Here is a 21,522-nt window from a genome sequence, read left to right as displayed (position 1 = left end):
GGCCTGGCTTTGTGGTTCTGACTCAACCCCGCCCCACATGGGGGGCCGCTGGGAATTGTAGTTCCTTGAGGCCTCGCGAGGCACCTGGGAACTATAGTTTGCCTTTCCACTCAGACCAAGCAGTTGTGGCGGGGTGGGTCGGGGAGCGGAATAAAAGGACTGGAAGAACATTCAATTTCTTCGGAGAGGAAAAAGTTATCATGTCCGCTTAACAATCCACAATTCAGTGATTTAAAAAAAAATCCTATATTTGTTAGACACCCCTTTTGATTATTTTCAAAGCAATTTTCTACATCGTGCGCAATTCTGTGTGATGGGATAGATGCTGTTGAGGAAATCAAGGCTTGGGAAGGCCACTCAGGCAAAACCCAGGGCTCTGGAACCATACTTCACAGAGTTCATTCAGGATACAGCCCTCGGGGGAGTGAAGTCAATCCTAGAGATGAAATGTTAGGTGGACGTCCAGAAGTGGGAAAATTCAACCTCCAAGTCAGCAGAGGCCCCAGGCCTGGAAAGGATTTGGACCAGCTATCTCAGGGAGCGGAGTGAAAGCCGCGACACAGAGAGTCCTTTGTCCCGCAGCGGGAATGACCTGGAGAGGGGGCAGGGGCAGCTTTGGGCGGAAGGGGACCTCGGCTCCGCTCAGGCCCTCTCGGGTGTGCCCTGGTCTCCTGCGGGGAGCTCGCCCCCACCCCACATGTGAGTGCCACACCACCCCTGCCCCGAGTACCCCTAGGGGCCGTCACCCTGCGAGGTTCTGTCGCCCCTGCTGGACCTGGGGCTCAGCCCTGGGCGGACACCGTTGCAGTGGCCCCCCCAGTCCGCCCGGGGCGCTGTGGCTGCGGATGGTTCAAAGAGGGTGGCGAAATCTTGGGAAGGGGAGGGGAGGGGAGAGGAGCGTGCTGGAGGCACCCGAGCGGAGTGGGGTCAGCCGGGCGGGCGGGGAGGAGGAGGAGCTGGGGCGGGCTGGCGGGCGGCCGGGTGGTGGTGGCGGCATGGCGGAGCCGAACGGGGCCGAGACGAGGCCCCCAATTCGGGTCACCGTCAAGACCCCCAAAGACAAGGAGGAAATTGTGATCTGCGATCGAGCCTCGGTCAAGGAGGTAGTTTGGTGGGGGTGGGCGGGGAGGAGGAGGGGTCCGCGAAGAGAGGGGGTGGTTCTGGACGGTCGGGCGTACGGGAGGGCCCGGGAGAGGAGAGTGGGGGCCCAGCTGGCACTCGGAGGAGCGGGAAGGAAGGAAAAGCGGGTAGGGGGCGTTCTGCGAGTGTAATCTGGGGGAGCTTTGGCGCGTGTTGGGGAAAGGAGGCCGGGGTTTGCCTTGTGGCCTGGACTGGGGGCGTGGTGGAGAGTGGGGTGGGGCCACTTTGCGCAGGGAAGGGGGAAGGACTCTGGATTTGAGGGGAGTGTGCGCCCCGGTTACTAGTCGGGGTTCGAGGCGTGGAGCCTGAGTGGGGGCCGGGCAAGGTATTGAGCTCGGAGAGCGGGCGGGGGGCGCAGCGGAGAGCTCGCGACGCCTACGGTGCACCTGGGTGAGCGCCCAGCTTGCTCTGCCTCCGGGCGTTATGGGGAGGATTTCTCTCTGCCCAGGTCCTGCTTTCAAGTCCAGGCGGTTCCGTTTGGTTCTCAGCCCCTCTGGGATTTACACAGTGTGCAGATGTTCAGTAAAAATCATATTGAATGAGGGAATATTACCTATGTTCGCCACCCCGCTGTGGCTGCTCCAGAATTTCACAAAGGCGGGGCTTAAGATAGGCCTTCTGGTTGGAAGGGAGAATCTGGAAGCTGCCTTTGCTTAGCAAGTGCACTATTTTTACTTAGAGTGTTTGTTTGGTTTGGTTTGATTTGGGGAGGGGGTGATAGATTTGGGAGTCTAATTTCCCAAGTCAGACTTTAGTATCATCACTGCCCGCCCCCCAATCTTATTAAATGATTACATCCAGAATTTAAATCCATTTCCCTGCAAAGCAGGATTTGAAATCAGTTCCAATTGAGAGGCAATGTTTTGGTTAAGAGCCTGGCCTTCGGAGTGTGAGTCCAGTCTACCGTGGCGAGTTGCCTAACCCCTCTGATCCTTTTTCCCCCTTATCTTTAAAATGGAAATAATAATTAATGTGTATTTCATGAGGCTTAGATTCTTAACTCATCAATAATTTGTGCCATTATAAATAACTGGGATCTCTGTATTGTAGTTGTTACAAGCAGACTGGGAATAAAGGAATAAAGAGGGGAGAGAAACTTGGGGTCCGAGAAGAGGAAGCTGAGGGAGACAGGGCCTGGGTCCAATGCTGTTCTAGGAACTGAGGTGGAGAGTGCTGCCCAGGCAGGGCCCTCGCAGGGAACTGGGCAGAGGGACTGAAGAGGGAGGGACAGATAGCAGCAAGGGCTTCCTGGGGTGGGAGACCCTGGAGGAGAGTTGAAAGAAGAGCCTCTCACATGTCCATCTCCTTGATTAAGAAAGGAGCTGCTTAATTGCAGCTGGAGGAATGGAGTCGAGACTGCAGAAAGGACTTTCCACAACTAGAGATGGGAGCAAAAGAATGCCCAGGCTCTTGAAGAAGGGCCCGTGGTGGATGGAGTCCAGGCAACCTTTGCAGTGACCTCTGCCTCTTGATCACAGTTCAAAGAGGAAATCTCCCGGAGGTTTAAGGCTCAGCAGGATCAGCTGGTCCTGATCTTCGCAGGCAAGATCCTCAAGGATGGGGACACACTGAACCAGCATGGGATCAAAGATGGGCTCACTGTCCATCTGGTCATCAAGACTCCTCAGAAGTAAGTTTAGGAGAGGAGCAGGTCCAGCTTCTGATTGGATCACTTTTCCCCATCTGATAGTTTCTAACCCGTCACTCAGCTGTGCCTAGAGGGCCTATGCCAAGGCCCAGGAAGGTGGCCCTTGGATGGGTTGCCCAGCAAGCTTATCATCCTCACCTGCGGGGGAAGGGATCCTGACATACATCTCCCAGAATGCCCTGAGGACAGATGATACCAGCTCCTCCTTCCCTCTGTCTGATTTTCTGACTACCCCCAGCATCATCCCACCCCAGCTTCAGTGTTGCTTAGGATGTGGCCTGGGTTGGGGCAGTAGCTTCACAGCAAACACAGAGATGGTTATCGCCCCTCTTGAGTTCACGTATACTAGGATTTTCTTTCTCTGTCCTCAGGGCTCAAGATCCAGCTGCTGCCACTGCTTCTTCCCCCTCCACTCCAGACCCTGCCTCGGCACCCTCCACCACGCCTGCTTCACCTGCCACCCCTGTCCAGCCCTCCACCTCTGGCAGTGCCACTTCGGATGCTGGCAGTGGAAGCCGGAGGAGCAGTGGGGGGGGTCCCTCTCCAGGGGCTGGGGAGGGCCCTCCCAATGCTACGACATCCATACTCTGTAAGCCTTTAGGGAGAAGGGCACTGTCCTGTTTGGGACTGGGGATTGGTGGAGAGCCAAGAGAAGGGAGAAACATGGTTCCCACTCATGGTCTGATGGGGATAGAGGACCCAGATCGGGGCTTCCTAGATAAGGGGAGCATGGGCAAACATTAGAGTGAGGGGAGAGATGGGGCTGGAGATATGGGGAACCTTGAGTGAGGACAAAAGAGGCCAAGTAGGGAATATTGATTTACCCATTCAACAGGCTGTCAGTGGTTGCCCTCTCTGTGCTCGGGACTGTGCCCTGCTCCCAGCTTCTGCCACCAAAGAGGGCTCAGTCCAGCAGGCTGACATCTCTGCCAGCCCTGGATTAGGGCTGGGGCTGCGGGAATGACTGGAACAGGGGCCCATCCTGGAGACCTGGACTCAATGGCTCTGACCAGGTGGGGAAGGGCCCCTGCGGGCAGACTGTGACTCTGCCCCCTCCCCGCAGCTGGCTTTGGGGGCATCCTAGGCCTGGGCAGCCTGGGTCTGGGCTCCGCCAACTTCATGGAGCTGCAGCAACAGATGCAGAGGCAGCTGATGTCCAATCCCGAGATGCTCTCGCAGATCATGGAGAACCCACTGGTCCAAGACATGATGTCTAACCCTGACCTGATGCGCCACATGATCATGGCCAACCCCCAGATGCAGCAGCTGATGGAGCGGAACCCTGAGATCAGCCACATGCTCAACAACCCTGAGCTCATGAGGCAGGTGGGTGTGAGAGAGGTTGGGGCGAGAGTGTGGAAGGCACCTGGCACCCAGCCATGCCTGCCCAGCCTTTCCTCACCTTGTCCTACCTTGATTTGCTCATTCGTTTACTTAGCGGCCATGTTTTGCACATTTGCGATGCATAGTGATAAACAGACTTAGGCCTAGCTTTCCAGGAACTCCTTGTATTAAAGGGAAATGGGATAAGGAGACAGGCAATTATAATACAGTGTGATCGGTACTATCATAGAGGTAGTCATAGAATTCCCCAGCAGCACAGAGAGTAGGTCTTGACCCTACCGTGGGGCCCCGGTGCTTCCTAGAGGGAAAAAAAACAAGCTGAGACCCAAGGGAGGAAGAATGAATAAGAAGGAAGAAGAAGAAAAAAAGGAATGTTTAGGGTCGAGGGGTAGCTAGTGCAAAGGCCTGGCAGTAGAAGATAGTAGAGTGTTCGGGGAGCATCATGGCTGTGCTGGGCCAGGCAGGTAAGGGAGACCCAGGGGAGGCAGTTTTGTGTTTGTCTCAGGAGCTCTGTCTCATGGCCCAGTCCAGCAGAGGACGAGGAAAGACAGCCTCAGCAGACCTGTGGCCACCAGGGCTGGACTCAGCAGAAGCTAAGTTCCATTAAGGCAAGGATTTGCAATTGTGTTGTTCACTGTCTAGACTATTGCGTCATGTAGAGTCACTCAGTAAATACTTACTGAATGACTGGATTATGGGATAAGATTAGAGTTGTGTCTCAGACATAAGGGTATCTAAGAAGAGACAAGTGTGGAGCAGATTTGGGGAGGAGGACAGGGAAGGCGTTGCCTGGGAACGAGGAGTAGCCATGCTCATGTTCTCCGTCATGTGCTGCTGTCCCCTGGAGTTGACACAGGCCTGCTCTTATTGAGAGCGAGCCCTTGGCTCTGAAGGGAAAGCCCCCATCATGTCTCTCAAATTTCGGTGACAGACCTGGGAGTGAGGGGCAGAGGGTGTTGGTAGCATTGTCCCAGCGTGGATCCTTTCCCTTCTCAGCGTGTCGTTTACCAGGAAGCACGGGATGGAGTCAGTCAGATAGACTAACCTGGCCTTGAAACCTGGCTCCGCCACTCACTGTCTCCAGGCAGTGAGTCTGAGCCTGTTTTCTCATCTGCAAAATAGGGACAGAAATACCTACCCGAGACTGTTATTGTGCGGTTTGAGTGACTTGAATTCTGTAAATTATTGAATCTGGTGCCTGTATGTAGTAGGTGCTCAGAAAGTGTTAACTTTCTCTTCTACCTCCTCTCCTTTCTCATGTTCATTCTTACTCAATTTTCTTGTGCTCCCCAATCACCAACACTTCTCTGGACCCCCTGAACCCGAAGGAGGGGAGTCATAGTACTTCACTAGAAAAAGCCAACCAGAATCAATGCCCACAGGGAAGCAGGGTTGGAGCCAAGGTGACAGTACCGGAAGGAAGCCTGGTTTACCCTACTCTCCACCACAGTGGGGCAGATCGTGGGCTCTGGACCCTGGTCCTGATTCGGGCCTCCCGCTAGGGCCTACCCTTAGCTAGGCTTGGTGCTCCCCTGGTTCCAGGGTCCGTTCTTTCTCTCTCCCTTCTCTACCAGACGATGGAGCTTGCTCGGAATCCAGCCATGATGCAGGAGATGATGCGGAATCAGGACCGGGCCCTCAGCAACCTGGAGAGCATCCCCGGAGGGTATAATGCCCTCCGCCGCATGTACACAGACATCCAGGAGCCCATGTTCAGTGCTGCTCGGGAACAGGTGGGGCCTGGGGCAGGGGCAGTGGGCGGGGGCTGCCTGGGCCCAAGATTCCCTATCTCCAGACCCAGGCGAGCCTGGGGTGCTGCCAGCTCCTCTTTCCTTCCCCAGCCCCCTCCCCTCCCCCTGAGGGTGGGCTTTGGCTTCAAAATGGTTCTCACAATGCATAGCCAGGGCGGTCCCACTTGTCACAGGACTGAGGCACTAAGGCAGATGGTAGCAGAGCTCCCCAGGAAAGTGGCAGAGGTGTGGAGTCCAAGGGATTTGATGTTGCTCTGACAAACTTCTTGCACCAGGAGCTCAAAGGTGGTGGGGCAGGCCTGGGGTCAAGTAGCTGACCCCAGCAGTGTCTCAGGCAAGGTCCACAGATCACCCGAGGCTTGCTAGTGATGAGATTCCTGGGCCCCACCTTTGAGCTACTTATTGACTTGGTCTCTGGAGTCAGCCTCTGGGAATATGTACTTTTAAAAATGCTTTACGAACTCTTTACAATGTACAATGAAATATACAAGGAATATAGATAAAAACAGAGCATTCTGTTGTGTCTAAGTTGCCTTAACATGTTGCCATATATAGTTTCAGTGCCTTTTTAGGTTCTTTTTTTTAAAGGTTCATTTACATTAAATACATTGCACATTTATATGTTTCAAAAATCCAAATGTAAATAAAGCAAACAAAAGGGTATTTTAAAAGCATGGAAGGGAATAGAAGCTAAATAAATTATGTATAAAGGATGCCTCTATTTTCTTCCAATCACCTCTTTTCTACCCCAAGTTAAAGAACATTGTTAATATTTTGTATATTTTCCTAGACATAGTTAATATTTGCAAATAAGACATTACAGACAGAGTAGCAGCCTTCCCTCAGCCCTCCCCGGCTTAGGGCTTCTTCCCTTCTCCAGAGCCAACTGCCGTCCCAAAGTTGGCATTTGTCATTTTGATTCTCTTATTACCTATATAGCTATCCATAAATAATCTATAATTTTTGTTTTGCATATTTTTCAGCCTTATAGAAGTAGTATCATGCTGTTCATAATAGCTTAAACTTGCTTTTTAAACATTTTTAATCTTCATTGTATTTTTTCCCATTACCATTTAGTCCCCGTATACTATTTAAGCATGTAAAAAACGTTTTGTTGAAGGATAACATATAGTGATAGAAAAGTGCACATAAGTGTACAACTTGATGGACTTTCGCAAACGGAACACACCCCCTAACCAGTGCTCAGGTGGGAGGGTGAGGTCTCACGTTATTTTTAACTTTTGGAAAGGAAAACAGTACCGTACTCTGACGGGCCGTGACATCCTGCGGAGTCCCTGTTCACACTGCTTCCGTCCTGCGCCAGGCCTCCACAGATGAGTGGGTCCCTCTGACCCTGCTCAGCCCCTGGCCTGGGTTTCTGTCCCTGTAGTGACACCACATCATCTGGTTTACGTCTGGGCGCATAGTGGAGTGAACACCCCGTCTCACCCTCTACCATCTTGGTTGTTTGGGGGATTGCTCTTTCAGATAATAGAAACTGCTTGTAGGGATCAAGTATGACTTTTTGAAAGAATTGTTTATTTTAAATTTTACTTAAGTATTCAGTTTAAAATGTATATCAAAGTAATGCTTTCACCTAGTTAAAAAAAATCAAGTAGTGGAGAGAGGCTTATCACAAGCACATCAGCTGGTTCTGACGCACGCTGAGACGGGGCGTGCCAGGTGAGCCAAAGAACGTGGCGCTCGGCGTCCGCAGACCTGCCCCACCGTCTTCTGGTGATGGGATCTTAAGTGCGTTTCCTGACCTTTCCAAAGCCTCAGCTTCCTCATTTTCAAAACAGAGGCAGTATATTACAGTAGTGGTTCTCAGTCATTTTGGTCTTAGGGCCCCTTTATACCCTTAAAAATTATTGAGGATCCCAAAAAGCTCTTGTTTTTGTGGGTTAGATCTATTGGTATTCACTAGATCTGAAATTAAAACTAGGAAATTAAAAAATATATTTATTAATTCACTTAAAATAACAATAAATTCATTATACATTGATATAAATAGCACATTCTCTTGAAAATAACTTTGTTTTCCAAAAAAAAAAAAAACTTTAGAGGAAAGAGTAGCCTTGTTTTACATATTCATGGATCTCTTTAATGTCTGCCTGCAAGACAGCTGGAGTCTCAGATCAGCTTCTGCATTCAGTCTGCCACGGTGTCACATGTTACGTGTGTGGCCCGTGGAAACCTCACTCAATGCTCATGAGAAAATGAAAGTGGAAAAAGCAAATAATGTCTTAATGTCTTATACACATAGTTTTGAACCTCGCAGGGGTCCTGGGACCACACTTTGAGAACTGTTGTATTGGAGGGATATTGTAAACATTACAGTAAGTGTAGCAGGCACATAGTAGATGTTCAATAAATGGCAGCTGTTATCATGATAGGGAGTTCAGGAAAAGAGGTTCAGTCTTTAGGGTACCACAAAGAACAAGGTAAGGCCCAGAACAAGGCAAGCTTGGGTGCCAGGCAAGTTACCAGAACAGGAAATCTTGAAGGGGCGGAACTCTTACCGTGATGCACAAGCACTGGCCGGCAAGGCCTGTTACGTAAACAGGCATCTGGTACGGTGAAGGAACCACAGCTAGAGTAGGTCTTTGGGCAGCCCTGGTCCCCATGGCCAACCTGTTGTTCATTTTCTTATTGAATTGAGAGAGAGAGAGCGCGCGCAACATCGATTTGTAGTTCCACTTATTTCTGCATTCACTGCTGATTCTTGTGTGTGCCCTGACTGGGGACAGAACCTGCAACCTCGGCATATGGGGATATGGTGACTCTAACCAACTGAGCTACCTGGCCAGGGCCCATGGCCCACTTTGAAAAAAAACAGTAAAAGTAACTGGATGTGAAACCATATAGTCGGGAGAGACTAAGCTTCTCAGGGATCTGCTTAGGTCAGAGGCTGAGCAAGGAGAATAGGGTCTGGGACTTCTTCAGCAAGCACACCTTTTGGACAGAGCTCTTTTCTGGGCGCTGGTGGGCCCACAGGGAGGAGATCCCGGTGCTCCTGTGGGCAGCACACCATGTGCTAGGTCTCTGAGATAATCCTGAGTGACGCTGTGGGAACCTGGGGCTAAGGGGGACTGTTTAGCTGCAGCAGCCTCCCTGAAGAGGGAGGCTGGGGAAGGAGGAGATAGAAGACCTTGGGAGGCCCTGCCACCCAGGACGTGCTCCACTGTGGTGCGCCTGGAGGGACAGAGCCCGCTTAGGAGACTGAGGCTGTGAGGGAGAGGCCTCTGGGGAGTTAGTGCTAGACTCAGGTGGTTGGAAAAGGGGAGGCAGAGGCAGATCGGTGTTGAGTGTCAGGAACAGTGTGCGAAGGTGAGTCCCGTGTCTCTGCACCTGAAGAGCGGAGGAACACAGTTATCTCTCCGCACACCAGCAGTGGCGCGTAGAGTCTCGTGGAACGGAGGGAAGGAGAGGCCAGATGTTCAGAGCCACCAGGACAGATGGGAAGTTTCCAGTTACCAGAGGGGTTCGCTTACCAATCATTAGCATCCGCCAGCTCCCGCCCTGCAGAACCAGGGAGGAGCTGCCCATTGGGCTAAAAATTGAGCTCAGACTTCTAAGGTCTTAGATCTCTCTCCCTTTCCTGGGGAAGGGGAGGCTACTAGATGAGAGAAAGAAAGGGCGTAGCCCTTGTCCCCGACTTGTTTCTGTCCTTAACCCGAAACCTTTCCCTCCTCCCAGTTTGGCAACAACCCCTTCTCTTCCCTGGCCGGGAACTCCGACAGCTCGTCTTCCCAGCCTCTGCGGACTGAGAATCGAGAGCCCCTCCCTAACCCCTGGAGCCCCTCGCCCCCCACCTCCCAGGCCCCCGGGTCCGGTGGGGAGGGCACCGGAGGATCGGGGACCAGCCAGGTGCACCCGACAGTCTCGAACCCCTTTGGGATCAATGCGGCTAGCCTGGGGTCAGGTATGTCCTAGGGTGGAAGGAGCTTAGTGGGGTCACCAGGGCATTCCCTCTGGCCCAGGACTGAATGGGGTTCCTACTGTTCCAGAATATTAAAGACAGAGGTGAGACTGTAGAAGCCACAGAGGGGCCTCTGCAGCCTGAGTATTAGCTTCAGCCCTCAGAGGGCGCAGGGTTGTCTGCCCCTGCCCTGCTGTCGCTGGGAGTGGTCTGATAATGGCTCATGGATAAACCAGGCCCCACCTTCTAAGTGCTTTCAGCAGGGGTGACTGTACCCAGGGTAAATGGGTCAGCTGGGGGTGGGGGTGGGGGTGCGGGAGAGGAATCGGCAGACCTGGGACAGGCACATGCGAGGCTGGGGACGAGGGGGGCGCAGAGCTGCCGTGCACACAGGTGCAGATTGTGGACTGTGTGACCTTGGGGTGTCCCGCTTACCTGGACTCTGACTGTACCTGTGGCCCTGGGCATGTCTTTAGTAGATGCCCTGATTTTTCTGTGCCCTGGGGGATGTCTTGATTGGGAAAGTCCCTTCCCCTCTATGTGCTTCAGTTCCCTGATTTATAAAATAAGGGACTTGAACCTGACCACGGTTTTAAGAGTGTGCTTCTGAGTCCCAGGGGGACTGGGCCTTCTCTCGGACGAGGAAGGACCAGTGGGGCGAGGCCCCAGGCCTCCCGCCCAGCTCACTGACACGCTTGGGTTTCACACAAGACTGTTTGAGGGAAGGGCCTCTGCTGCCAAGAAGGGTTTGAAAGCCGTTGACTTCGGTGATCTCTAGTCACGTCCTTTCCAGTCCTGACGTTGTCTGAGCTCGTGGAAGCAACGGTCCAGAGCGGCATGAATCAGACCCAGTTTCCATCTGACTTGTTTTCAGCAGAGTAGCTGGGAAGGGGCCAGGCCAGAGCAGGAGTCAGGAGAGACTTGGACCGTGCCCCAGTACCTGGGCGCCCGTGTTCCTGTTGCCATCCTGAGTTTCGTAACCACTCGGTGTCTCAGCTGAGGTAGATTGACGTGAGGTGTTTGGTTTCCATCTGGACCCCTTTTCTCCTGTTTGGTTGCTTTCTTCTCTCTGCCTTAGGGATGTTCAACAGCCCGGAAATGCAGGCCCTGCTTCAGCAGATCTCAGAGAACCCCCAGCTGATGCAGAATGTGATCTCCGCCCCCTACATGCGCAGCATGATGCAGACGCTTGCCCAGAACCCTGACTTTGCCGCTCAGGTACGGAGCTGGTCCCAGGGCAGTGCACAGGGGTTGGTTCCTCGTGGTTAAAACACTCTGGAGCCAGACTGCCTGGGTTTGTATCCGAATCTTCACGACTTCTTAGCTGTGTAAGTTAAGCAAGTAGTTTAACCTCCTGGTTTCCTCGTCTGTAAACTGGTAATAACCATAGTTCCACATAGACTTGTGAGAATTAAATGAGATAATGTGTATAAAGTGCTTTGACCTTGGCATGGCACATCGTAGGCACTGTGTACTTGGGAGTGTTAGCTCTCGTCGTCATCAGACCCAGGGCTGATGATACTGGCTTCTGATACTCATCATTGCCCAGAGTATAGTTCCATTTCCTCTCACTGTCCCACTTAGGCCTTCAGGATACTTTGAGATCCTTGGAAAAGCTGGCCAGATTTCCTGCAGTGATAGGGGTGCCGAGGGAGACTGAGGCTGTGGGGGAATTCTTAGGGTGGGTAGGCCCAGGCCTCCCCCTACTACCTTGACCCTGGCAGATGATGGTGAATGTGCCGCTCTTCGCGGGGAACCCCCAGCTTCAGGAGCAGCTCCGCCTGCAGCTCCCAGTCTTCCTGCAGCAGGTGAGTGGGACGGAGGGGATGGAGGCTGAGGGCAAGGGTTGGACCCTGAAGCCCAAGGGGTGGAACTTAAGGGGGCTTGGCTCCTGGCTTGGGGCTCAGGCTGCCTCCTGTCTCCTGCCACCTCCCATTGCCTTTCTCTGTTTGTTTCCCACCAGATGCAGAACCCGGAGTCGCTCTCCATTCTTACCAACCCCCGTGCCATGCAGGCACTGCTACAGATCCAGCAGGGCTTGCAGACCTTGCAGACCGAGGCCCCCGGCCTGATACCCAGGTGAGGGTGGGAGACAGGTGGGCAGCAGGGTTTGGCTACTTCTCCCCTCAGCCCCTCCCCCTGGCCACTCCGAGCAGCCATCGTGTCTCTCAGGGTCTGTTTTCCTGTTTCCTTCAACTGCTTTTCCTTTTGCATCTCACCTGCCCATCCCTTTCCCAGAGGCCGTCTCCCACCTTTTGGTCTCTCTTGTTTGCAGCCTTGGCTCCTTCGGGATGCCCCGGACCCCCGCACCCTCGGCGGGCAGCAACTCTGGGCCTGCGCCCGAAGCCCCCACCTCCTCACCAACCCCACCAGCCACTTCTTCTCCAACTGGGGCCTCTAGTGCTCAGCAGCAGCTCATGCAGCAGATGATCCAGCTTTTAGCAGGAAGTGGAAGCTCACAGGTACACGCGGCAGCGGGGCTAACGCTGGGATCACCACTTCCATCCTGCGATGTCAGGGGTTACAGTAGAATGGGGACAGCAAAGCAGGCTTTGGTATCGGCCAGACCTGGCGTTAGACCCTGGTCTCCCACTTCCTAGCCTCAGGCAAGTTACTGATCTTCCCTAAATTCAATTTCCACAGCTGTAAAATGGGGATGAGAATAGTAATACCACTTACCGTGTGCTAGGTACTAAGTGTCTCATTTACTTTAGTCTCCCCAACAGCCTTGTGAGGAAGCTGTTACTGTAATTTCTGTTACTAAAGGGGGAAACTGAAGTCCAGAGAGAGTAAGTGACATGCTTAGTCAAAAGCTATTAAGTAATGCAGCCAAGATTCAAACTGAGCCTGGCATGCTGGCCCCGGGGTTCGCATTTTAACTGCTCTGTTATGCCTACCACTTCTGCTTATATCATGGGATTCTTTTGATAATTAAAGCACCCTCCATCTCTGAGACCTGAGGAGGATTATGGGAGGTGACATAACTAAAGCCCTGGGCTTGTAGCCAGGGCTACAAGTCAAGTCAAGGCTAGGGGTTTAGGGGGTTGGGGTAGTGGAGAAGACCTTGGGTGAGCCCCTTAACCTTGGTGACTTGTCTGGGAAAGGCCTTTCAACAGAAATGTGAGTATGCACAGCTCCGTGCAAGAGCCGAACCAAGGGATGCCCAAGGTTCAGCCCAGTTACTCTGTGCATGGCGTGGAGCCCTATGTGGGCCTTTTGTGCCATGGCAGAGGGTCTCTGTGACCCTTGAGGGGTCCTTTCCTTCTCTGTCTTCCTGTCAACAGCTAGGTGTCCTATGACTGCTGAGTTCCTTCTAGCTCTGAGAGTCTTCTGTTCATGACCTAGGCTAGTGCTTCTTCTTTTTTAAGAGAGAGAGGGAGAGAAACATCAACAGTTGCCTCTCTTATGCCCCCAACTGGGTATCTGGTCCCCAACCCAGGCATGTGCCCTGACCAGGACTCAAACTGGCGACCTTTTGGTTTGCAGGCTGGTGCTCAATCCACTGAGCCACACCAGCCAGGGCAAGGTCGGTGCTTCTTAAGCATCCCTTGGGAGAATACTTCCAGGAGATGTTTATAGGAGTGTCAAATATGAAAAGCCTTCTCTTTGTAAATAACGGTTGGTTGGTTGGTTGGTTAAAATTAAACAGGTTCTTTACTTCCTGGGCCATTGTCTGGCCTTAATATGGCTGTATGTTCGATGATGGCTGGGGGTGGGGTATAGAGTGGTGTTTAGCACGCATCTTACCGATCACAGGGCATTTGGCGGTTTTGAGTACCTGTTAACATCTCCAGATTGTTGATGGAAAGAGTTAGGAATATAGGCTCACCGAGCCCTATCTTTTACTTTGAAATTTTAAGAAAGACACCCCTGACTTATTATTGCATAGTCGTGTAGTGACTTAGGGCCCAGGCTCCTTGGTCCCCACTTGGAGTCACCCCACCCTCCTCCATGGGTTGACTCTGAGGATGTTGGAGAAGACCTACGGATTGTCTTCTCTCCATTATAAGCCCCCAGCTCCTGAAGCTGGTCCTCTGCCCACTTCACAAGGCCTGTCCTCTGTAGGTGCAGACGCCGGAGGTGAGATTCCAGCAGCAGCTAGAGCAGCTCAACGCCATGGGCTTCATCAACCGCGAGGCTAACCTGCAGGCCCTGATTGCCACAGGCGGGGACATCAATGCGGCTATTGAGAGACTCCTCGGCTCTCAACTCTCCTAATCCTGTGGCTCGTGCCTCTTGCGTCTCCCTTCCCTGGATGCCAGCCTTTGGTTCCTGTCAGCTCCTTCCCTCTGCAGCTTGTCATCCTCTCTGTCTTTTCCTTGTCCTCTCCAGGCAGCGGGTGGCTTTAGAGGCGTGGACCCCAACCCTGTAGCTCTGTTTGAGAATTTGGTTCTACTTCTGCATCTCTTACAGAACCTTCTCTACTGGTCCTGCTTGAGCAGAACTATTTGAATGGTTTTCACAGTTTTGTTGATTGGCCCCACAACCACCTTTGAGTCTTCAGGCTCCTCAGTGGCTGCGCAGAGCTGAAGGCGGAGCCAGCTCTCGTGCCCCTGGGAACAGGGTCTTTATCTGTACCCCTAGGGTTTTGCTTGTCTTATGTTTGCTTTTGGTAACTCTCTTCCTTCTTTCTTTCCCTGACCCCTCTCACCTGCAGCCTAACCAGTGGTAGAAAGAGGGAGGGTCAAGTGCAGCAGACTGGGATTTTCCACCTCAGCCCCTGATCTGGTCACTTCACCCAGCACTTTTTAATGGGGCTTGTTGGGACTTCCAGGGGGAGGAAGATGCCTCTTCTGCCCGTCTGAAGGAGGAGATGAGACACAGCCCTCCAAACCAGGAATTAACGAGCCCTGGACCAGCCCACAGGAGGCTGGTCCAGAGGAGGAGGGCATGAGATTTCTAGAGGAGGGGAGTGGGCAAAACAGCCTGAGGAAAAGGCTTGGAAGTGGGAATGGACGGCTAGGGAGTGGAGCACTAATTGCTCTTTTAGTCAGGAGAGTCTAGGCCCGGGCCTGGCAGAGGAGACATGGACGTGCTAACGGAACTCGAGTGAAAGGGGCTCAGTGAAGCTAAGCCTTGTGGCTCACGAGGGGCCATATTGGCCCCATTTCCTCAAACACACATGCTTCTGTGCTCGCTCACTCACTCACATACGTCCATGAACCTAGGACTGCCTGTATCCCCAAGTTCCAGTGATTTGAGCCCCCTCACACGATGTGAAGTGGTTTGGGGTTGGTCTCCGCAGTGGCTGTATGTGTGGGTTGAGTGGAAGGGTAGATTCTTTGCTGGTCTCTGGTTCAGAGCTCCCACCGCCAGAGAAGCAGGCAAAAGGGCTAGTCTGGGGCAGGAATATGTGCAGCCCAGGGAGCTAGGTCCCTCGGGCCTCTGGATGCTGGTTACCCATGGGTAGTGTAGGTACCTCTTCTGAAGCTGCCAGGGCTGTGAGCAGCAGCCTTACAAGCCTCTCCTTACTGCTTTCAGGGAATGGTGGAAGGGTCTTTCCCTCCAGAGCCCCTGGCCTTGGCATCCTAGCCCCTGCCCTTTGAGTTCTTCACTATTTCCCTCCAGGCCAGAAAGTCCCATTTGAGGAAGGAAAGGAGAGGGTGGCAATGCTGCCCTTGATCTGGAAGTGGATGTTACTCGATTGGAGCATGGAGGACGCTCCTGTCGCCTCCGCTCTCTGCTACTTCGCCCGGCTGCTTGGAGGACCCGTGGCGGAGAGTATGGAGGCGCAAGAAACAGCATTTTCTCCAAGTAGGAAAGGGCCCCAAGCAATGCAGAGAGGATGTCTGTGTGGCTTTCCTCCAGCCTTCCCTCAGGCCCCACGTTGGCCTTTGTAAATAAATGGTGTGGTCTTTGTTGTGAGTGTGTCTTGGTGTTTGTTTTCTGGGGGAGGAGGCTGGCTCTGAAAACAACTTGCTTTTAGAGAGTTTTTATAAAGTGGATCTAGAGGAACTTGAAGTCAGATTCAGTTACCACAGATGCTGAGAGGCATTGAAGGTTAAGGGATAACTGGTCACAAGGATATCTATAATCCATGGTCTCGGTGTTAGAGGGATTGCATTCTTCCATCCCCGACCCCCAGACCACAGAACATCAGATTCCTTGCCCCCGCCGGTCAGCCTGGGAGGAATGTATGAAGTTGTTGGGAAGATTGTTAGGTCATTACTTCATCTTCTGATCTTTTGGCAAGACTGCTCCCCTCACCACAGGTAAAAAGGTCAAAACAAAACAGACACTTGCATCCAGATCTTTTGCAGGTGGGTTTTAATAGTTCTTAGTCTTGAGGCCTGAGACTAGACCTGGCTCTACCACTAACTGTGTGAACCTAAGTCTTCCTGGCTGTGCGGTTTCATTGCATAGTGAGGTGATGGCCCAGAGTTCTGTGATATGTGTGTGTGAGCCTCCCATCGTGGGAGGTTCCACTTCTGAATGTGGTCATCTGGAAGTTTCAGACCAATATTCACACTAGAAATTTTAAAAATTGGGTGCAATATATATTTAAAAAATCCGGAAGCATCAAAGGGCCAATAAAATTGACTGGGAATCAAAAGGAAAAATGGCCTAAAGGCTGCTTTTGACCCGGGGCGGGGGTGGGTTGCCACTTGAGAAATGTTGCCGAGAGGATTTGAGGGCTTTGAAGGATACGAGCTAGAGGAACAAAAAGTTGGAATCTGGGGACAGCTAAAGACAGGGTTGCTGGTAAAGATCCAGCATCAGGACTAGGGCCCCTAAGGATGAATTGGAAGTAAGCCAGTCCTCCTTCTGCAGCCTAGTCTCACACTCTTCTGGGTGGTCCAGAAATCCTCAAGGCTCAGATTTAGGAATAAGATGATCCTAGATTGCTGGCATATCCGGATGCTTGGTAGAGGCAAGCAGAAATTTCAAGAAACATAACATCAACGTAGACTTCAAAAGTATTATAATAAAAACAACTTTTTCAAATATAACATCAACCACAATAAAAATTAAGCAGTTAAGGAGATGAGGTAACATAAGTGAAACCAAACAGTAATGACAGACCCACAGCAATTTATACACAAATGAAAACTGCTTAGTATTTCAAGAAGATAAAAGCCAAGCTTGGAAATTTTCAGCGGAGGCCTGAAATTACAAAAATGGACATAGCACATTTAGAAAAGGGCCACACAGAAATTTTAGCCAGAAAAATATAATAAATGGCCCTGGCCAAGGAGGCTAAGTTGGTTAGAGCATAGACCCAATATGCCAGGATTGCAGGTCCACTCTCTGGTCAGGTACATACCAAAAGCAATCAGTGGATGCATAAACATGAAAAGTGGCTTAATAAATCTCTCCTGCCCCATTTTCTCTCTAAAATAAATGAATAAAGTTTTTAGAATGTAGTAAACAAGGTATCAATAGATGAGTTTAGTAGCAGCTTAGACATAGCTGAGGAAAGAATTGGTAGACTATAGAAACAGATCAGAAGAACTATACAGCGTGAAACCTGTAATAATAAGAGTGTGGGAAATCCTGAAGAGACAAAGTAAGTTGAGCTAACATGTTTAACTGGAATCCTAGGAGAGGAGAAAGGGAAAGAAGCAATCTAAAGAAATAATGCCAGGATTATCAAGACTTGATGAAAACCATTGATTCACAAATTCAAGAAACCCAGTGAGTTAAAATAAACTTGCACTCTGCAAAAAGGCAAAGAGAAAATGTTTTAAAGTAACTAGAGTATAAAGACAGCTTAAGTTCAGAGAAGCAACAGACTTCTGCTTACATCTCAACAGCAAAACTGGAAGACAGAAGAGAGAAATGCCACCCTCCCTGTGTTTAAAGAAGATCACTGCGATCTAGAATACAAAGCCCAGTGAAAATATCTTTCAAAAATGAAGGTAAAGCCCTGACCAGCACAGCTCAGTTGGTTGGGTGTCATCCTTCAAAGAGAAAGGTCGCAGGTTCGATTCTTGGTCAGGGCACATGCCTGGATTGCGGGTTCGGTCCCTGGTCAGGGTGGGTACGAGAGGCAACTGATGGATGCTTCTGTCTCACGCCGATGTTTCTCTTTCTCTCTTTCTCCTTCCCTTCCCCGCTCTAAAAAATATAAATAAAATCTTTTAAAAATTGAAGGCAAAGATATTTTCAGACAAACAAAAAGTGAGTTCACCACCAGTACACTCACATTAAGGGGAAATTCTAGAGAATCTTCAGTCATAAAAAGGGAGGGAAAGGAAGGAAGAACAATGAAAGTGACAAACATGTGTAAATCTAAATAAACATTGACTCTAAAGCAAAAATGACAATGTGTCATGGTGTTTAAAATATATAAACAATGAATTAAGACGTGACACAACAGCACAGGAGTCACTGGCAAATCGAGTTAGAGTACTAAAGCCTATGTGTTGTGCTGGTGGAGAGCGAAGTGTCAGTGAATGTTGGATGGTAAGGCAAGATGAAAGTTTTGCTAAGTCCCTAGAGAGGAAAACAATATATAATTAGCTGACTAATTAAAGGAGGGAATAAAAGAAAACTTACTATTAAAAAACAAGATGCGGACTTCTGGCCAAGATGGAGGCACAGGCAGATACAATTTGGCTCCATGCACAACCAAAAGAAGGATGATGACAACAACACATTTGAAAACAAAAAATAACCAGAACTGCCAGAAAATAGAACTGTATGGAAGCCTGACAACCAAGGAGTTAAAGAAGAAACATTCATTCAGACTGGTAGGAGGGGTGGAGACAGGCAGTCAGGGAGGAGGGGACATGCAGCAAGGTGGCAGCTGGAGGACCATGTGGACTGGGGCACGCAAGGCGGTGGCTGGCAGACAGGGCTGTCCCACATTTGCTTGTGGATAAACCGGGAGGAACAACAGGGGAGCAAGACAGACTGTGCAACCCAGGGTTCCAGCATGGGGAAAGAAAGCCTCAAAACCTCTGGCTATAAAAATCTGTGGGGGTTGCAGTGGCAGGAGAAACTCCCAGCCTCACAGGAGAGATCATTGGAGAGACCCACAAGGTCCTAGAACATACACAAATGCATCCACCCAGGAATCAGCCCAGTCGGGGCCAATTTACTTGTGGGTAGTGGAGGAAGTGACTGAAAGTGGGGCAAGAGCTGAGCAAATGGCATTGTTATCTCTTGGACCCCTCCCCCACATACAGTGCCAAAACACAGGGAGCAGGGATGTGGGTTGCCCTGACTGGGGGAATACCCAAGGCTCTGCCCCTTACAATATAATAGGTGTGCCAAGACAAAGAAATATGGCCCAAATTAAAGAACAGATCAAAACTCCAAAAATAGAACTAAGTGGTGAAGAGATAGCCAATATATCAGATGCAAAGTTCAAAACACTGGTAATCAGGATGCTCACAGAAAGGGTTGAATATGTTTGCAAAATAGAAGAAAAAGTAAAGGCTATGAAGAGTGAAATAAAAATAGACAGGGGCCCTGGCTGGTGTGGCTCAGTGGATTAAGTGCCAGTCTGCAAACCAAAGGGTTGCTGGTTCAATTCCCAGTCAGGGCACATGCCTGGGTTGTGGGCCAGGTCCCCATTTTGGGGTGTGTGAGAGGCAACCACACACTGATGTTTCTCTTCCTATCATTCCCTTCCCCTCTTTCTAAAAATAAATGAATAAAAATATTTTAAGAAAAGAAAAATAGACAGGGAGCCAACAGTGAAGGGAAGGAAACTGGGACTCAAATCAACAATTTAGAGTAGAAGGAAGAAATAAACATTTAACCAGAATAGATGAAGAAACAATAATTCAAGAATATGAGGAGAGGCTGCAGAACCTCCAGGACAACTTTAAACATTTCAACATCAGAATCATAGGGGTGCCAGAAGGAGGAGAGGAAGAGCAAGAAATTGAAAAATTATTTGAAAAAATAATGAAGGAAAACTTGCCCAATCTGGCAAAGGACTGCCTGGACTGCCTTCCAGGGAGTCCAGGAAGCTCAGAGAGTCCCAAAGAAGTTGGACCCAAGGAAGCACACACTAAGGCACATCATAATTACTTTAGCCAAGATTAAAGTTAAGGAGAGAATCTTAAAAGCAGCAAGAGAAAAGGAGACAGTTACCTACAAAGGAGTTCCCATCAGATTGTCAGCTGATTTCTCAAAAGAGACCTCACAGGCAGGAAGGGACTGGAAAGAAGTATTCAAAGTCATAAAAGGCAAGGACCTACATCCAAGATTACTCTGTCCAGCAAAGCTATCATTTAGAATGGAAGGGCAGATAAAGTGCTGCCCGGGTAAGGTCAGTTAAAGGAGTTCATCATCACCAAGTCCTTATTATGTGAAATGTTAAAGGGACTTATCTAAGAAAAAGAAGGAGATTAAAACTATGAACAGTAAAATGACAACAAACTCACAAATATCAACAACTGAACCTAGAAAACAAAAACAAAAACAAAGCAAACAACTAGAACAGGAACAGAAACACGGAAATGGAGATCACATGGAGGGCTATCAGCAGGGAGGGGGCAGAGAATGGGGGAGAAGTTACAGGGAATAAGAAGCATAAATGGTAGGTACAAACTAGACAGGGGGAGGGTAAGAACAGTATAGGAAATATAGAAGGCAAAGAACTTATATGTACGACCCATGGACATTAACTGGGGTCGGGGGATGCTGCTGGGAGGGGGTGTGCAGGGTGGAGGGGAATAAAGGGGAGAGAAAAACAGGACAACTGTAATAGCATAATCAATAAAATATACTTTAAAAAAGAAAACAAGACAAACGCTGGCTGGTGTGGCTCAGTGGGTTGGGCAAAGGCCTGTAAACCAAAGCATCACTGGTTTGATTCCCAGTCAGGGCACATGCCTGGGTTGCAGACCAGGTCCCTAGTTGGGGGAGCAGTCAATCTGATGTTTCTCTTCCTCTCTTCCTCCCTTCCTTTCCTTCTGTCTAAAAATAGATAAAATATTTTAAAACAAAAGACAAGAAAACAATATGTCAAAATATAATACATTTGTAAAAATTGAAAAAAATTATATGCAAAAAAGAATACATGTCAAGAAGTATAGGATTTTTTATTTTTTAATATATTTTATTGATTATGTATGCTATTACAGTTGTCCCATTTTCCCCCCTTTATTCCTCTCCACCCTACACACCCTCTCCCACCCACATCCCCCTTTAGTTCATGTCCATGGGTCATACATATGAGTCCTTTGGCTTCTACATTTCCTATACTATTCTTAACCTCCCCCTGTCTATTTTCTGCCTACCATTTATGTTACTTATTCTTGAAGTACAGGATTTTAAAAAAAATTTTTATTTGTTTATTTTTAGAGAGAGGGGAAGGGAGGGAGAAAGAGAGGGAGAGAAATATCAGTGTGTGGTTGCCTCTCTTGTGCCCCCTACTGAGGACCTGGCCTGTATCCAGGCTTGTGTCCTGACTGGGAATTGAACCGGTGACCTTTTGATTCACTTGCTGGCTGGCACTCAACCCACTGAGCCACACCAGCAAGGGCAGTACAGGATTTTTTTTTAGGAGGGTGAAACTATTTTGTATGACACTGTAACAGTGGGTGTGTGACACTGCATTTACCAAAACCCATAGAACTTTGCAATACAAAGAGTAAAATGTAATGTATGCAAACTAAAAACACAGATATCATTTAGGAAGTCAGGAGATCCCAGGATGAAATGAAGAATGTAGCCAGAGAATCTAACACAAATGTACAAAATAACTTCTCTGACCTGAGTAACTTGGAAATGAGTGGAAACTGTAAGACTAAAGACAG

General features: G+C 49.9%; 1 protein-coding gene across 1 annotated transcript; it reads left to right on the top strand.

The window, feature by feature from the left end:
- Positions 1-895: 895 nt before the first annotated feature.
- Positions 896-15,670, top strand: UBQLN4 (ubiquilin 4). The gene is made up of 11 exons (XM_028502533.1): positions 896-1,103; positions 2,619-2,770; positions 3,160-3,377; positions 3,852-4,114; positions 5,707-5,865; positions 9,583-9,808; positions 10,884-11,023; positions 11,530-11,613; positions 11,769-11,884; positions 12,081-12,267; positions 13,871-15,670. The coding sequence occupies exons 1-11, from the start codon at positions 996-998 to the stop codon at positions 14,021-14,023; spliced, it is 1,806 nt and encodes a 601-aa protein (XP_028358334.1). The 5' UTR covers positions 896-995; the 3' UTR covers positions 14,024-15,670.
- Positions 15,671-21,522: the final 5,852 nt, after the last annotated feature.

This window comes from Phyllostomus discolor, chromosome 14 (assembly GCF_004126475.2).
Source record: "Phyllostomus discolor isolate MPI-MPIP mPhyDis1 chromosome 14, mPhyDis1.pri.v3, whole genome shotgun sequence".
Taxonomy (NCBI): Eukaryota; Metazoa; Chordata; class Mammalia; order Chiroptera; family Phyllostomidae; genus Phyllostomus; species Phyllostomus discolor.
The sequence above is the reverse complement of the archived record's forward strand: the minus strand, read 5'-3'. Positions and strand labels throughout refer to the sequence as shown.